Below are 14,300 nucleotides of genomic sequence, written 5' to 3' on the forward strand. Positions count from 1 at the left end.
TGAATCAACTCTTCATCAACAGCAGCGCTTTTGCGACGAGAAGCAAGAACCAAGTGTTATTTTTCTGAGAAAAATAGTGATTTTTTTGGAGTTCGATTTTTTCCAATTTCCCGGTACAATAATCAATATCTATCTCTAAATTCAGTGTCATTTCAGAGATTAAGAGCTTTTGTACTGATTTCAATAGAATTTAGTGAAGATCCTTTGAATATAAAGTGATTCAGAACAAGTTCGTGCGAAGCGTGTCAAAAATGGCTGAATTTCAGTCTCTGGATGGAGATCAGTTTCCAGATGGAGAAAATTCTAGTGAGAAGGCGTCAAAGCTTTTTGCGGAGGAGAATTCTGGAGAACCCACGAAAAGTCTCAAAGGCTCTTTGACCCCATTGAAAGGTAAATTTTCACTTGTTTTTACTATTACAGTTCTTTGTTAAGCTTTTTTATGCATGTTTCTAAATTTCGCAGCTTCTGTGGTTCACCACAATGTTCAAGAGAGGCCAAAAGTCTTGACAAAGACTGCGCAATCGGGAAGACTTCTGCCGCGTATGTCTGAACAGAATCTTCTGGATATTCTGAGAATGATTCCACCGGACGCATTTCTCGAGATCATGAGCAACAAAGAGCGGTTCAAGGCGACTGTTTTCGATGAGGGGAAATCTATAGAGATGGTCGCTCTTCTCATTTTGGTTCTGGGAAAGCTGCACAAAGTGGTGTTGAAGCACAATCTGCAGAGCCTAATGGATCAGATCTTCGCATCGAATACTGTCCTGCGAGATGACATACTGGATTACGTGAAATATGTGGTTTATTTGGAGCAGAAGGGACAACTCCATACGATTCCCGAAGCGGACAGAGTTTGGGAGAGTCTGGAGACATTTTGTAGCTTCGGAAAGAGAATTGAGAAGCGCGCTAACATCTGGGCAGAAATAACAGATGCGCTGTGTGGAATTCTGCAGGGAAAAAAGGAGGAATCGCTTGTGAAGAAGCACTCTGTCTTCCTGCAGCTGAAAAACGCCATGGAAGGGGGATATTTCTATCCGGGCAGCATTTACGCATGCGTTGCGGATCTCAAGGAAGAACCAATGCCAAAATTGCCGGAATTTCAGGGTGGGAAATGCAGTGATGTCAAAGAATATCTGAACTTCCAAATGGCCCATACAAAGACACACTTCCTCACCAAACTGTACAACGGATTGCAGGAATTCCAGAAGCTAGACGAGGAGGAAAAGTCTCGAGTGGTGCTGAAGAATATCGGTGGAACAAATATCTTTCCTGCTGTGCGAATTTACAGAAAATTTCCATTTTCTGTGCCAGTCAATGATAAGTATCTACTTGTCGATTTGGCGCCCCAAAGTCGCGTCAATCGTCAACTGCCGAAAGATGTTCAGAAGGAAATCACTGACGAGGAGTTCATGCTCGAGACCGAATCAGTTTTGTTCCTCTCCACATCATCAGCATTCGAGGACATGATCGTCGCCCGACTGACGTATTTGCCGATGGAAGTTCAAGCGCAAGGTTACCTCTACGTGAACATTGTTGAGCTGGAGAATATCAAGAACAACATCTTGAATAGGGATTTATTTCTCGTCACAATTCCCATGATTTTCTCGTCGAAAACTTTCCTACTCCGCGCTCTGAAGCAGATCCCAACGTCTCTGTTCCCGATCAAGGAGCACTTGATTGACTGCCAGAAAGCTGAGACTCTTCCTGACTACGAAAACCTCACAGAGTATGATTGTTCCTTCGAGAAGATCAACGTTCGTGCAGAAGTGCTCAAAGATGAGCACTGGAGATCTTTGGGAATGCACGAGCAGCAGTTTGAGGCGTTCCAAACGGCTCTCACACGAAATGTGACGGCTATCGAGGGTCCTCCGGGCACTGGAAAGGCATTTGTCGCCCTCAGCATCATTCAGCGTTTGCTAGCAAACACATCCTCGAGGATTCTCATCGTCAGCAGTGGAAATTACTCGCTGGACAAACTTCTACTGCTTTGCTCAATGTTCACGCATCAGATTGTAAGAATTGGATGGCAATTTGACGATCCGGAAGTGGAGAAGTTTGCCTTGAAAAAAGATTTCAACGATTATCGATATAATTCGATCAAGAGTATGGCGTTCTGTCAATGCAAACTTGCTGTGGACAAATTTAACAACGCTATAAGTCAGTCAAAGGACAAGACAACAAACTTTGAGCAGGAACTTAAGGAAATGTGCGAGGCAAATCACAGACTAGACGAACTTCAGTTATTCCGGATGTACTATGGATCCCGCAAAGCTAGAATTATCGGGATTACGATGACAGGAGCGGCGAAATACCGTAAACTTCTGGAGCTCCTTCGTCCGCCAATCGGTAATTGCGAGATTATGAAGAAAGCAAGAGGTTTTTTTCAGAATATTTATTGCCTTTGCAGTGATAATCAACAATGCTTTCCATATGAGTGACTCTCATATCATCACTGCTCTCACTGAGCACACGCAGCAAGTGATCTTCTTCGGAGACTATGGCCTGCAGAAAAGGTACAAGTGTACCATTGGTCTGGGAGAAGACTGCCTCAAGGCGAAACTTTGCGGGAGATTGATTGATAATGACCTGAACAACGTCCGCCTCAGAGTTCAACATCGAATGCATCCTGACGTGAGTCTTTGACACAATCAATGCCATGAATATCTATTTAGGATTCGTTTTCTTGCAGATTTCGAATCTTTTGCGCGAAACTCTCTATCCTGATATCGTCGATGGGGAGAAAGTGAGATGTTACGGATCTATTCGTGGAATTCCCAAGCATCTCTTCTGGGTTTCCCTTGACAATCTCGATGCTGTGCGTGAGGAAACATTCGATATTCTACTGAAAAACTATCCTGATGTGAATGTACACATGCTTTCCAAACAAAACCTCCACACGATGTTCTTCTGTGTCGGACTGGCGAATTTCCTCACCCAGCAAGGATATAATTACCATGAGATTGTGATCCTCACGATCGTGGGCGATGAACAGATAGCCACACTTTCTGCTATGCAGCATTTTCCGGCGCTGAAGAATGTGCCTGTGAGCACGGTCGATAGCTTCGAAGGCAAGGAATGCCGCATTGCTATTGTCATGCTGTTGCAGTGCAGTGAAAATGCAGTTGATTTGCTGCTGACAGAGAAACGCATCTCGAGTTTCTTGACTCGCTCCAGAGAAGGTAAAGTTCCTTGATATTTGGTCTGCAATATCTTTTTTATTTGTAAATTCATTCCTTTCAGGACTGTTTATTGTCGGACAATTAGATTTTTTTGCTGAAAAGAGTGAATTGTGCAAGGATATCAGAGAAAAACTGCAGACCAAGGACGCAATTGGGCCCGGATTGCCCATAAAATGTGAGAAGCATAGAAGCGAAATGATCGCCACTGGATTGGAGGACTTCTGCAATTTCACACACGATGGATGTCCTGCCGCTGAAGGATTCCGCAAGGCAGAAAAGCATCCCTGCCTCGATATTTGAATAACCCAAAGACCTCAAAGATGAATTTTTGAAATTGAATTTCTTCCTCCTGACAACAACGCACTCTGTGCAGAATAGTTGAAGTACTGATAGATGTCACGTCACCGATCGTGTACTCGAGTTATATTGAATATCTAAACCAAAATATCCGCTTTTCTAAGGAATTACAAAGGAATTAGCCATATTTTAGTGTTTCTATTAATACTAAATTGATCTTTAGTGCTCTTTACAACAGAATCAAACATTAGATTGAATTACTAGTGCTGAATTTTAAGCAGACAGTGATTTCATACTTTCGTTGCAATTGTACAGTGCATTTTCCTTATCTTCTCTTTGGAAAAAAGTAACTCCTTTACGTAATGGAAAAATATTTCCAAAAGTCTGACAAGAAAGAGACTAGAGAAGGAACAGATGCCATGCGCGGACTGAATTTCAATTCGTTATATAGTATGATAAATTTGCTAAACCCTTGGATAAACAAGTGCAACTTAAAGAGATTTATTTCCTTACAATTTAGATTCTTGGAGATCGAGCACACCTAATGACAGTGGTTCTGGGCCCTCATGGAGAAGTACAGGAAGAATAGCAGAAGAGATCCCGAGCCAAAAGTCATGGAGAAATACAAATCAGCAAGGACATAATGAGAGATCAACCGAAAGATTTACGCCGAAACTAAACCAGAAGGAATTAATTCTTATTCTGAAAATGCACCCTGTTGATGCTTTCTTGGAAATCATGGACAATATTAGAAGTTTCACCAGAATTACTCAGGATCAAACCAAGTCTCACGAAACTGTTGTTTTGTTGATCGCGATACTTGGTAAAATTCATGAAGTGCCAATGATAGAGCATTTGCAGAGCCTCGTCAAGCAGATCTTTGGCTCTGATGTTACATTTCGAAATGATATTCTGGCATACGTGAGATTCGCAGTGGATTTAGAGGAAGAACAGCGTCCAAATCTTATGACCTTTGCTGATCAAGTTTGGACAAATTTAGAGACTTTTTGCGACTTTGGCAAAAGAATTGACACAAGTGCAAATGTCTGGGCTTATTTTGCTCGAGCCATTTGCCGAATTCTCGAGGGAAAGAAAGAAAAGTCTCTTCAAAAGCAGTACGAGATCTTTTCTAAAATCAGAGATGAAATAGCGTATAACTGGCGATATGAAGACACGACCTCAGCAACCTTGCAGATGATTAAACAAGAACCATTGCTGCGTTGCACAAAAGACATTAGAAAGGGAAAGTTTGCGAATCTACAAACGTACATAAATTTTCAAATGTATTATTTGAAATTTTATTTCCTTTCTCCTCTGTTTGATGGATTGAAAGAATTTCAAGAACTAAAAGATGAAGAAAAGAATGAGCCAGTAGTGATGCTTGATGAGTCAAATATCTTTCCGTGTGTGAAACTTTATAAAACTCATTCACCATTCTTGACACCAAAAGGAAAATTCTTCATTCTCGATTTGGTGCCTAAACTACGAGTTAACGATAAATTGTCAGATGATGTAATAGAAGAAATTGATGAGTCGGAAATAATAATACAAGGAGGAACTTTCGTATTTCTCTCAACATCGTCGAAATTCGAGGTCGAAATTTGAAGAAAAAAAAAATCACTTTACGAAATATTTCTAATAAATTCTGAAATTCTAGGATCTTATCGTGATGCGCGTGCCTTTCACAAACAGTGAAGCTAGAGACGAAGGATTCCTGTTTGTGGATATCGTTCGAATGGAGAATATCAAGGAAAACATCTTTAACAAGGATCTCTTTCTCGTAACATTTCCTCAAGTATTTGAATCAAAAATTCATACAATTAATATGTTAGCAATGATTTCAACGGCTACTTTCCCAATGAAAGAATACTTGATTGATTGCGAAGAATCTGCCGTTCTTCCGGACTTTGAGAATCTGCAGGAGTTCGATTGCACTCTTGAGAAGATCAATCTTCGCGCCGAGAACTACAAAGACGAAGAGCTAAAGGCTCTGGGAATGAACGAAAGGCAGTTTGAGGCCTTTCGAATGGCATTCACGAGGAATCTGACCGTGATTCAAGGACCTCCGGGAACTGGAAAGACTGCAGTCGCCCTGAACATCGTGAAGCGTCTCTTGGCCAACACTTCCTGCAAGATCCTTCTTGTCAGCCATAAACAATATTGCATTGATCAATTTGTCATAAGATGTTCCGCTCTGACAGATAAAATCAAGAGAATCGGATGGTATTTTGATATTCCGGAAGTCGACAAGTTTGCAATTCATGAAAAAGTTGTGAATCCTCGATTTCAGCGCCTATGCAAAAGGAATTATGCTCAATATATGGCAGCAAGAGATAAACTTGTGGAAACGATAAGAAGATTAGATAACGGTGGAGAAGATTTGAGTTCTCTACAAGATGACATAGATAATTTGCAAGACGAAAATTCAAAAGCTGACCAAACGAAATCACTCGAAATCTTCTATGGTTGTCGAGATGATAGGATAATTGGAATGACTTCGAGTGGAGTGGCGAAATATCACGAATTGCTGGAAATTATCCGTCCAACAGTTGGTAATAGAATGAATTGAATCATTATTTGAAACGAAACTGATTGTCCGTATTTTTACAGTTATTATCGAGGAAGCTGCTGTGATGCCGGAATCCCAATTTGTAACCACGCTGACTAAATACACTCAGCAACTGATCCTTATGGGGGATGAAATTCAAGCGCCTTATATTCAAGAAGTACGTTTTGATATTCCAACCGCACACAAAAATCTCTTTGAAAGACTAATCGAGAAAAATATTAACAACGTCCGGCTCAACGTTCAGCATCGAATGCATCCTGACGTGAGTAACACGATCAATGTTAAAAATATTATCTTTAAAGTATCTTTGTCTTGCAGATTTCGGATCTTCTGCGCGAAACTCTTTATCCTGATCTCGTCGATGGCGAGAACGTGAAGCTTTACGAGGCAATTCGAGGAATTCCCAGGAATCTTTTCTGCGTTTCCCACGAGAATCTTGATGCTGTGCCTCAGGAAACATTCGATTTTCTGCGTGAAAAGTGTTCAGTAGACAATGATTACACGTCGTCTAATGACATTTTCTACGAGATTCTCTTCTGTATCACATTGGCTAATTTCCTGTGTCAGCAAGGATACAAATCTCATGAGATTGCGATCCTTGGAACAAATGAAAGCGGTATTCTTGCAATGAAATCGGCAAGAAAAAATTTTCCATCTTTGAAAGATGCTCACTTTCAGACAAAACATTTATCTCATGGAACAGAATATCGAATTGTGATTCTGTATCTTGTGAAAGCAAAGACAGAAGACTGTTTGAGTTTAAATATACCAACTTACGTTCTATCAATGCTGCTTTCACGTGCGAAAGAAGGTGAGAAAAGGATAATTTTGACTATTTAACATTGAGTTTGTGATGCCAAACCTGTGATTTCACTTTCAGCTCTTTACATCGTTGGCGACATTGAAGCTTACGCCAAAGTGAACGAAAAGTGGCGAATCATCAAGAACAGACTGGAAGCGAAGGAAGCGATTGGGTCTGGATTGCCGATCAAATGCGAGAAGCACGGAAGTGAGATGATCATGCGCGGCCCAGAAGACTTTCTGGAGTTTGCTGAAGAAGGATGTTCGTTTGGAAAGTGTTTTGGTGGCTCTAAATCACATCCTTGCCTAGAGATTATTTGAAATCTACAAATTACACACAGAAATTATCACATTAATCTAGAGCTAACTTACAGTCCTCTGAACAATGACATTTATTTTAAATAAAATTTTGATAAAAGGGCGATGAAAGGATGAAATGATTTTAAAATTTTTATTCAGCTCCCTTTTCATGCCACAGCACTCCTGGTGTCCAATAGAAGAAATAGTTCAAGTGTCAAGAGTGATTTGTTGGCAGGGTGGATTCGTCTTAAGATAAGCGCCGCAATATCACAAAAATGAGTGAGTCTGATAGTGACGACTGGTTCAACAAGGACCTTGAGGACTTTAAAGTGACGAGGAAAAGAGAATCAGAAGAAGGGAGTAAAGATAGAGGAGCCATCAGAGATGAAGCAACCAATGTAAGCTCGATAGTCGGGGATTCCCCGAGTTGCGCAACAGCAGAAACGCGTGGAGACGAGCTTGGAGAACTTGAAAGTAAAGAATTTCGTATTTTCAAGCATATGTCCTTATAAATCTATTTCCTATCCTGCGATTTTCTCTAGGCTACTGGAGCTTTGCAAATTGTCCTCCTGAATATTCCTGGAGAAGACCGTTCAAAGGAGGTCCAACTCATTCCCGGAAACCATTGCGAAACATGAGCGAAGAGGTCGGCAAGGCGTCAAAAAGGTACACAGGTATTTTGAGTGTATAAAATTCATACACTAATTTTTGTTTTCCTAAATTTCCAATCAAAGCGGCTCTCTCTTTGGAGCTCAAGCTGAGTTGAATCCGGAGTGCAGCTCACACACTTACAAGAGACCACGCAAGAAGGAAACGGATCGGAAAGTCAGTAAGAATCAGCTCTTTTCCATTGCAAAAATGGACTCAATTGAGGTCTTCTTGGAGATCATGTACAACCTGGATAATATGCAGGAACTTTTCCTTGATAAGAAGCTATCACATGGAACAATCGTTCTGATGATTGTCATCCTTGGGAAAATGCATGAACTTCCAATGACGAAGCATTTGGAGAGCCTTGCAGTGAGGATTTTCGGGTCTGATATTGTACTGCGCGACAATATCTTGGATTACGTGAGATTTGCAGTGGATTTGGAGGAGAAGAAGAAACCGAATTCACTGCCTTTTGCCGCTCAAGTCTGGGGCTGTTTGGAGAGTTTCTGCAGCTTTGCGAAGAGAATTGAAGGAAGTAGGAATTGTTGGGCTTATTTTACTCGCGCCATTTGCAGAATCCTTGAAGGCAAGACTGAAGGATCTCTGCAGACGAAGTACGCAATCTTCTCTAAGATCAGAGACGAAATAGAGAATAACTGGAGATTCACTGACTCCAAAGAGGCCACTATGAGTGATCTCGAGAGTGAACCAGTTCTGCAGTGTCCAGAAACGACGAATGGAAAGTTCCAAGACGTTGAAAGCTACCTGACATTCAACATTGTGTTCCTGAAAAGCCATTTCCTCACTCCTCTGTACAACGGCGTGCAAGAGTGTCGCAAACTGACGAAAGAGGAAAAGCAAGACGTCGTCCTTAAGAATATCGGAGGAACAAACGTCTTCCCTTGTGTAAGGATTCGCAAAAGTTACCCGTCGATCATGAGTCCAAATGATAAGTTCTTCATCCTAGACTTAGTGCCTCACGATCGAGTGGATTACAAATTGCCACAAGATTTGAAGGAGAAGATCAACGATGCTGATATTTTTTTAGAAGGTGGAACTTTCTTGTTCATGTCAACCACATCGAGCTTCAAAGTAAGTTTAATTGCCAATACAGATTCAATTTTTTAGAATCTCCTTAATTCTTTCAGGATGCCAAACCTGTGATTCCACTTTCAGCTCTTTACATCGTTGGCGACATTGAAGCTTACGCCAAAGAGAACGAAAAGTGGCGAATCATCAAGAACAGACTGGAAGCGAAGGAAGCGATTGGGTCTGGATTGCCGATCAAATGCGAGAAGCACGGAAGTGAGATGATCATGCGCGGCCCAGAAGACTTTCTGGAGTTTGCTGAAGAAGGATGTTCAATTGGAAAGACCCTCGGCGAATCTTGTCTGTAAAATCTGCATTTCAACGGTAAGAATGTTTTGTATTTGGCATCGGATTTACAACTCTTCGTCAGTATCTTCCGTGATCGCCTCCGCTCGCGGCCGCCGGCGTCGCCTGGGGATAGTCGTGATGCTGGTGATGATCCTCGTGTGGTGCGACTGGCGGCGTTGGAGTGATTTCGGCTCCATCAGCTGCAATTTGATTGAACTTAGTCATTAGAATTCCTCGTGATTCACTCTTATGGCACTATAATCTTTATTTGCTTTTTCTATAGTGATTCACTGCCTTCACTGAGCCGTTATTCATTTCTTAAAACACCAAGAAAGAAGGTGGAGAATCACTTCATGGACAGAGATAAAAGAGCTCTTCATATCATCGCACTTTTTCTTATGGAACTTGGATTGAAATTTGGAATGAGACAGAATTGATCTTGTACTTTTTGAAATAAATACGTTATTAATGTTGAGAATCAACCACAGAATTTGCAAGTCGCTTACATGTACTACAGCAGCAGCCCATTTTGTAGAGGATTAAGCTAAACTATTCTGATCACTGATTAACTGGTAAACTAATGAGTCTGTCTGGACTTCCTTCAGCGGCGATCAATGGATGTGAACTGATTTGCCAAACGCCAAACTCGAGCGTTTTCCCTCTCGAAATAGAAGAGCCCATGAGTAAGAAACGAGCCGAAGCTGATAAGAATATAAATCGTTGTTATCTGATTAGTGGGATCGTGAAAATGATTTGATAGACGCAGAACATGAATTGGTGTGGGGCGTAGTCTCCGCGAGGAGAGCGAAAAATTCCCCTCGATTAGATAACGCACTCTTTAGGCTATGACACAATCCTTCCATCGTGAGAGAATTGAGAGGGAAATTAGATTTTCTCCAGATTACGGCAAGCATTCTTGCTCTATCGCAAAGAAGTCTTATCAGGGGTGGTTTTAGGAGAGCAACAATGGTCGTGTTTTCTCTTCACAATTTCGGGTGTGCGTCGTCTCGGCATGTTTCTTGAGGAAGTAGAAAAAGCCTCAAGCTGATAAGATCTTCGGGGAGAAAAAAAATGTTCTGCAGAAATTCCTGACCTGACAAAGTGACGATCGTTTTAAAGGCATTAAGCTTCTAATTGTTTCTGAATTACCATGAAATTTTTCGATGAATCTGCTCAAGGGGCAAATAAATTTAACGTACACAGGCACTAAAAGCTTACTTTATTGGCTATCAATCGATTGTAGCTCAATTTGTCACTCAATTTGCTAGTGAATTCGCTTATCAATTTACTCATTGTTGACTAATTGATTGATTAATTTGATGCCCATCGATTTCTCATAATAAATCGACGCTGATTGTAATTTTAAACCTCGTTTTAAATTTAATAATACATTACATTATTGCTCCTTGAAGTCACCTCACATGGTTTATATTAGTTCTTTTTCTGTTTGAAGTGAAATTTTCACAATAGCAGCACCTTAATTTTCTCCTATCGTGAGATATTGTCCCTCAGAGGATATTGAGGAAGTGACTTTTTGTCACGTAACACAGAAAAACGCCCCTCTTTATGATTTTATGATCCCCCAAAGAGCAGTGGAATAAATGCGATCGCGGGATTGACGACGCGCCATCAGGATTCCATCTGGGACAATTAAGGGAGGGGAAGTGATAAGTAATTAGGACAGACGCCGATCCATTTTCTAAGGGGACTTCGAGCCCATGTGATGATTATTATTGGTGTGTGAGTGCTCATAACTGCATTCAGTGCCTTTCTGACCTGAGACCAGTGACTCTGTGTGGCAAAAGGGACTTTTTGGCAACTTCTTCGCCTCACTCTTGAGTCAGCTGGGCTCAGTTTTGTGCCGCCTCTCGATCCCTTCACATGCAAGAATTCCTGGCAGACCAGAAGGCATCGCTTGACTTTGTTTTTTTTATCGTTTCGAGGAGTTTGAGTGATTTTTTCGCAAACAGAGTTCACTAATTCAGAGTTTGTTTGCAAAGGAGAGTGAAAAAATGTCTCTTGTGCAGAATTTATCGCTTTTAGCGATCATTCTGATATACTTTGGTAAGTTTTTTTTCTATATTCCTTTGTACAGCCTTTCATGAAGGATTCTTTGTTGAAATGTGGTTGATTTGCCTTCCCGACATATGTTTATGTCTCTGGAACATGTTTATTTAGTCAGAAATGCGAGGGTTGGTTCTTGTGCCCTAAAAATCAAACTGTCCTCTGAAAAGCAATTAAATAACGTTTAAAAAGCATTTCCAAAACCATCGTAAATCGTTGGGAATTTCCCATGTCAGAATTTCAAGGCCTCAGTCCTGGTTTCAGTAATAAAAGGAATTTTTCCATGAACTCTTGCAAATGTTTGATAAGTTCTGCGATCAATCATTTGGTAAAATAGTGGAAATAAATACAGCAAGGGTGAATGCATCCTAAGCAAACAGTTGAATTAGAGGAATCACTTTACTGGGATTTTCAAAAGACACCACAAATCATCAATACACATTTCAACTCTGAATTCCGAGAAAGGGCATGAGAATTGTTGAGCGTCTTGTGCCTAACGTTGGGCGATTTCTTGTCTTTGCAGTTCAAAAGAGTGCGCTCGAAACGAACATTCCCACGACAACAAGCAGTGAAGATCTCGCCACTCTGACGACGGCTGATCTGGAGGATTTGTTCAAGGCTTATGACGCTCAGTATCCGCCACAGAATGTCGGGGAGATTGGCGAGGAGGAGTACCAGAATGATGGGAAGATAGTAGGAGTTTTGGAGGACATCGACAAGGTGATTGTGAGCATTGAGAAAATCCTCGGTGAATTGCAGAAGGATTTGGCTGTTGATAATGCACCCAAGCCTGGGGAGGACGTTGAGAATTATCAGTCTGTGGAGAGGAAGAAAAGGACTCTCGAGGACAAGCAGATCTATGATATCAACGAGAGAATTTACGACATCGCTGAAGAAGCGTCTCAGCAAGTGAATCTTCTCAGTGGTTTGAAAGAGAACTTGAAATCGAAGAAGCTGAGGAATTTGCAAAGGATCATTTGGCCAAGCAGAAGGAATACAGCAAAAGTTACGGAGAAGGTGTATGAAGAGCCTATGAATTCCCATGAGACTCTGATGGAACACGTTCTCGAGACCATGAGAGACAATCAACTTGAGAAGGAGAAGAAGGTTTACTTTCAATACTTTTTGCCCACTTCCACAACGACTTATCCGCCGATCAGCAAGATCAAGAACAAGATCGTGGCTCAGACTGATGACTTCTATGTGGATTATCCATCGGATCGTCACACGAGAAGCGTGGATTCGCAATTTTTCAGCAGCCTCGCATCTTATCTTATGCCTAGTATGCGATCATTTGGCCCAGAGCCAGAAAGTGGCGAAGAAATGCCCGTGAAGCGACAAATTGATGCACACAATGATCTCGAGAATGATGTTATTCCCACAATTCAGCACCAAGCGACTGATGAGGTGAATCACCCGGAGAGTGAGTCTCCTGTGGTAGAATTCATCCAGACAATCGCGGATCCGGAGACGCGACTCGAGTTGGCGAAGGAATTGGAAAGTGCTGAGCCGCAGATGGCAGCTGATCTGCAGGAATTCCTCACTGAGGAGCCGCCGAAGGATGTCACAGAAGGAGAAACTGACAAGAGAGAGATTGTCTCGACTGATGCTGCTCTTGATGTGACAACGGTTTCTGAAGAGATCTTGGTTGAAACTACAACGGAAAGTGCAGGAAATTTCTACATTTCATCTCAGGAAAATGAAATCGTATCGGAAGATAAGGAAGTTATGGTTATTCATCAGAATACCGATAAAGAGAGGTTTAAAGAAGAATATACAGAAACTCCTTATGAATTCACGACAGTTTCATATCAAGAAGGTGAGTAAAATCAACTTAAGAGTCCCTTAAATGGTGAACTTAATCCATTTTATTATTTTTTCTGACAGAAACTACTTTGAGAGTGAATATTGATGCGGAAGGACATCATGTTTTGGCTGAAAATGAATTTGAGGAGGAAATTTTGATGCCTGAAGTAACAACTCTGAATCCAGACACTGCTAATGAGGACAAGATTGATCCACGAAAACATATTGCAGAAAATGAAATTCTGGGAGAGAATTTCGCCACAGATTTCCCGAGAGTGACTGAATTTGATGCTGCTACAGAGGCTGAAATGGTGACCACTAGCAATGAATTTGAGAAGAAAGTCAAACTCTTGAAGAAGGATCTCGAGAAGGATTCTGCAAAGTCATCTTCATCGTCATCTTCAGAAGAATCTCACGAAAAAGCATCAAAATCCAGCACTTCAGAGGCTTCAGAGAGTTCTACAACGACATCATTAAATATTGAGGGAGAAACTCTGACGAAAGGTGATCTCTATGATCTCTTGAGTCATCCCATGACGCAGGGACCAACGGACTCTATCCAGGATGTCCAGGAGCTTGCGAAGAAGGAGTCAAAATCTCGATCCCTGGATATTAGCCAGAGGATGATTGTGAGTCAAAGTCCTGAGGAGATTTCAGCACTGGAAGAGGAGAACAAACCCGTAATGGACAATCACTCTGTGCGGAAGAAGCAAGGCGTTTCCAGGGAGATTCTTCCCGAAGACACCACAACTGAAGTCATTCCTGTCACTGAGGGAAGAAGCTTGAATGACGACGTGGTTGAAGACACTCTGCAGACGGTGGTGGACGCTGTGGACATCGTGATGGACACCAAGAAGACTGTGGAGGCATTTCATGACGCTGTGGAGACAACTGAGGCGCCTCTTACTACGGATAGGTCTCCTGCTCCGACGAAGAACACTCGAGATGTGGTGGGATTTGGCCTCGATGATTCTCCCCTGGGCCACGAGGAGAGTCTCCCGCTCGATCGCACACCCAGCGAGTCCTCGACAGTTGTTCTCACCACCGCACTATCGGCCATCATGGCCGTGATCCTCCTGCTGGGCTTCGTGGTGTTCTCCACGATGAGAATTCGAGTCCGCCGAGGTATTGATTTGGCGGCTGTTTAGGCTTTTTGCGCCAGCGCTCAATATTAACTCATTCGCGAGATAATCATATCAAATTACTGAGTGTAGAACGTAGAATTAAAATCGTATTACATTTCTATGTTGTTTATA

The 14,300-nt window shown here is 41.8% G+C and overlaps 4 protein-coding genes and 1 long non-coding RNA gene across 5 annotated transcripts; 4 read left to right on the top strand and 1 right to left on the bottom strand.

The window, feature by feature from the left end:
• Positions 1-30: 30 nt before the first annotated feature.
• LOC132258009 (uncharacterized) lies at positions 31-1,570 on the top strand. Its single transcript, XM_059755103.1, has 3 exons — positions 31-390; positions 463-1,512; positions 1,554-1,570. Exons 1-3 carry the CDS (start codon positions 252-254, stop codon positions 1,568-1,570), a joined length of 1,206 nt encoding a protein of 401 aa, XP_059611086.1. The 5' UTR covers positions 31-251.
• LOC132258022 (uncharacterized) lies at positions 1,570-3,486 on the top strand. Its single transcript, XM_059755116.1, has 4 exons — positions 1,570-2,346; positions 2,408-2,631; positions 2,690-3,179; positions 3,241-3,486. The coding sequence occupies exons 1-4, from the start codon at positions 1,596-1,598 to the stop codon at positions 3,477-3,479; spliced, it is 1,704 nt and encodes a 567-aa protein (XP_059611099.1). The 5' UTR covers positions 1,570-1,595; the 3' UTR covers positions 3,480-3,486.
• Positions 3,487-7,272, top strand: LOC132258020 (NFX1-type zinc finger-containing protein 1-like). The gene is made up of 6 exons (XM_059755115.1): positions 3,487-3,926; positions 3,997-5,069; positions 5,134-6,028; positions 6,087-6,307; positions 6,364-6,856; positions 6,926-7,272. The coding sequence occupies exons 1-6, from the start codon at positions 3,839-3,841 to the stop codon at positions 7,165-7,167; spliced, it is 3,012 nt and encodes a 1,003-aa protein (XP_059611098.1). The 5' UTR covers positions 3,487-3,838; the 3' UTR covers positions 7,168-7,272.
• A 70-nt stretch (positions 7,273-7,342) lies between these two features.
• On the top strand, positions 7,343-9,674 carry LOC132258023 (uncharacterized). Its single transcript, XM_059755117.1, has 5 exons — positions 7,343-7,620; positions 7,689-7,812; positions 7,881-8,889; positions 8,946-9,210; positions 9,458-9,674. Exons 1-4 carry the CDS (start codon positions 7,422-7,424, stop codon positions 9,192-9,194), a joined length of 1,581 nt encoding a protein of 526 aa, XP_059611100.1. The 5' UTR covers positions 7,343-7,421; the 3' UTR covers positions 9,195-9,210; positions 9,458-9,674.
• On the bottom strand, positions 9,203-9,856 carry LOC132258024 (uncharacterized). The gene is made up of 2 exons (XR_009468263.1): positions 9,681-9,856; positions 9,203-9,374 (listed from the first exon to the last, which is right to left on the bottom strand). It is a non-coding gene; the product is annotated as an uncharacterized LOC132258024 (long non-coding RNA).
• Between the last annotated feature and the right edge of the window lie 4,444 nt (positions 9,857-14,300).

Source organism: Phlebotomus argentipes, unplaced genomic scaffold (assembly GCF_947086385.1).
Source record: "Phlebotomus argentipes unplaced genomic scaffold, Phlebotomus argentipes genome assembly scaffold_4, whole genome shotgun sequence".
NCBI lineage: Eukaryota > Metazoa > Arthropoda > Insecta > Diptera > Psychodidae > Phlebotomus > Phlebotomus argentipes.

Coding starts and splice junctions, on each gene's coding strand:
- LOC132258022 (XM_059755116.1), top strand. CDS start 1,596: ATGATTTTCTCGTCGAAAACTTTCCTACTCCGCGCTCTGAAGCAGATC. Junction 2,347..2,407: donor GCTCCTTCGTCCGCCAATCG/GTAATTGCGAGA, acceptor TTGCCTTTGCAG/TGATAATCAACAATGCTTTC. Junction 2,632..2,689: donor AACATCGAATGCATCCTGAC/GTGAGTCTTTGA, acceptor GTTTTCTTGCAG/ATTTCGAATCTTTTGCGCGA.
- LOC132258020 (XM_059755115.1), top strand. CDS start 3,839: ATGGAAAAATATTTCCAAAAGTCTGACAAGAAAGAGACTAGAGAAGGA. Junction 6,029..6,086: donor AATTATCCGTCCAACAGTTG/GTAATAGAATGA, acceptor GTATTTTTACAG/TTATTATCGAGGAAGCTGCT. Junction 6,857..6,925: donor GCTTTCACGTGCGAAAGAAG/GTGAGAAAAGGA, acceptor TTTCACTTTCAG/CTCTTTACATCGTTGGCGAC.
- LOC132258009 (XM_059755103.1), top strand. CDS start 252: ATGGCTGAATTTCAGTCTCTGGATGGAGATCAGTTTCCAGATGGAGAA. Junction 391..462: donor CTCTTTGACCCCATTGAAAG/GTAAATTTTCAC, acceptor TAAATTTCGCAG/CTTCTGTGGTTCACCACAAT.
- LOC132258023 (XM_059755117.1), top strand. CDS start 7,422: ATGAGTGAGTCTGATAGTGACGACTGGTTCAACAAGGACCTTGAGGAC. Junction 7,621..7,688: donor CGAGCTTGGAGAACTTGAAA/GTAAAGAATTTC, acceptor GATTTTCTCTAG/GCTACTGGAGCTTTGCAAAT. Junction 7,813..7,880: donor GTCGGCAAGGCGTCAAAAAG/GTACACAGGTAT, acceptor TTCCAATCAAAG/CGGCTCTCTCTTTGGAGCTC.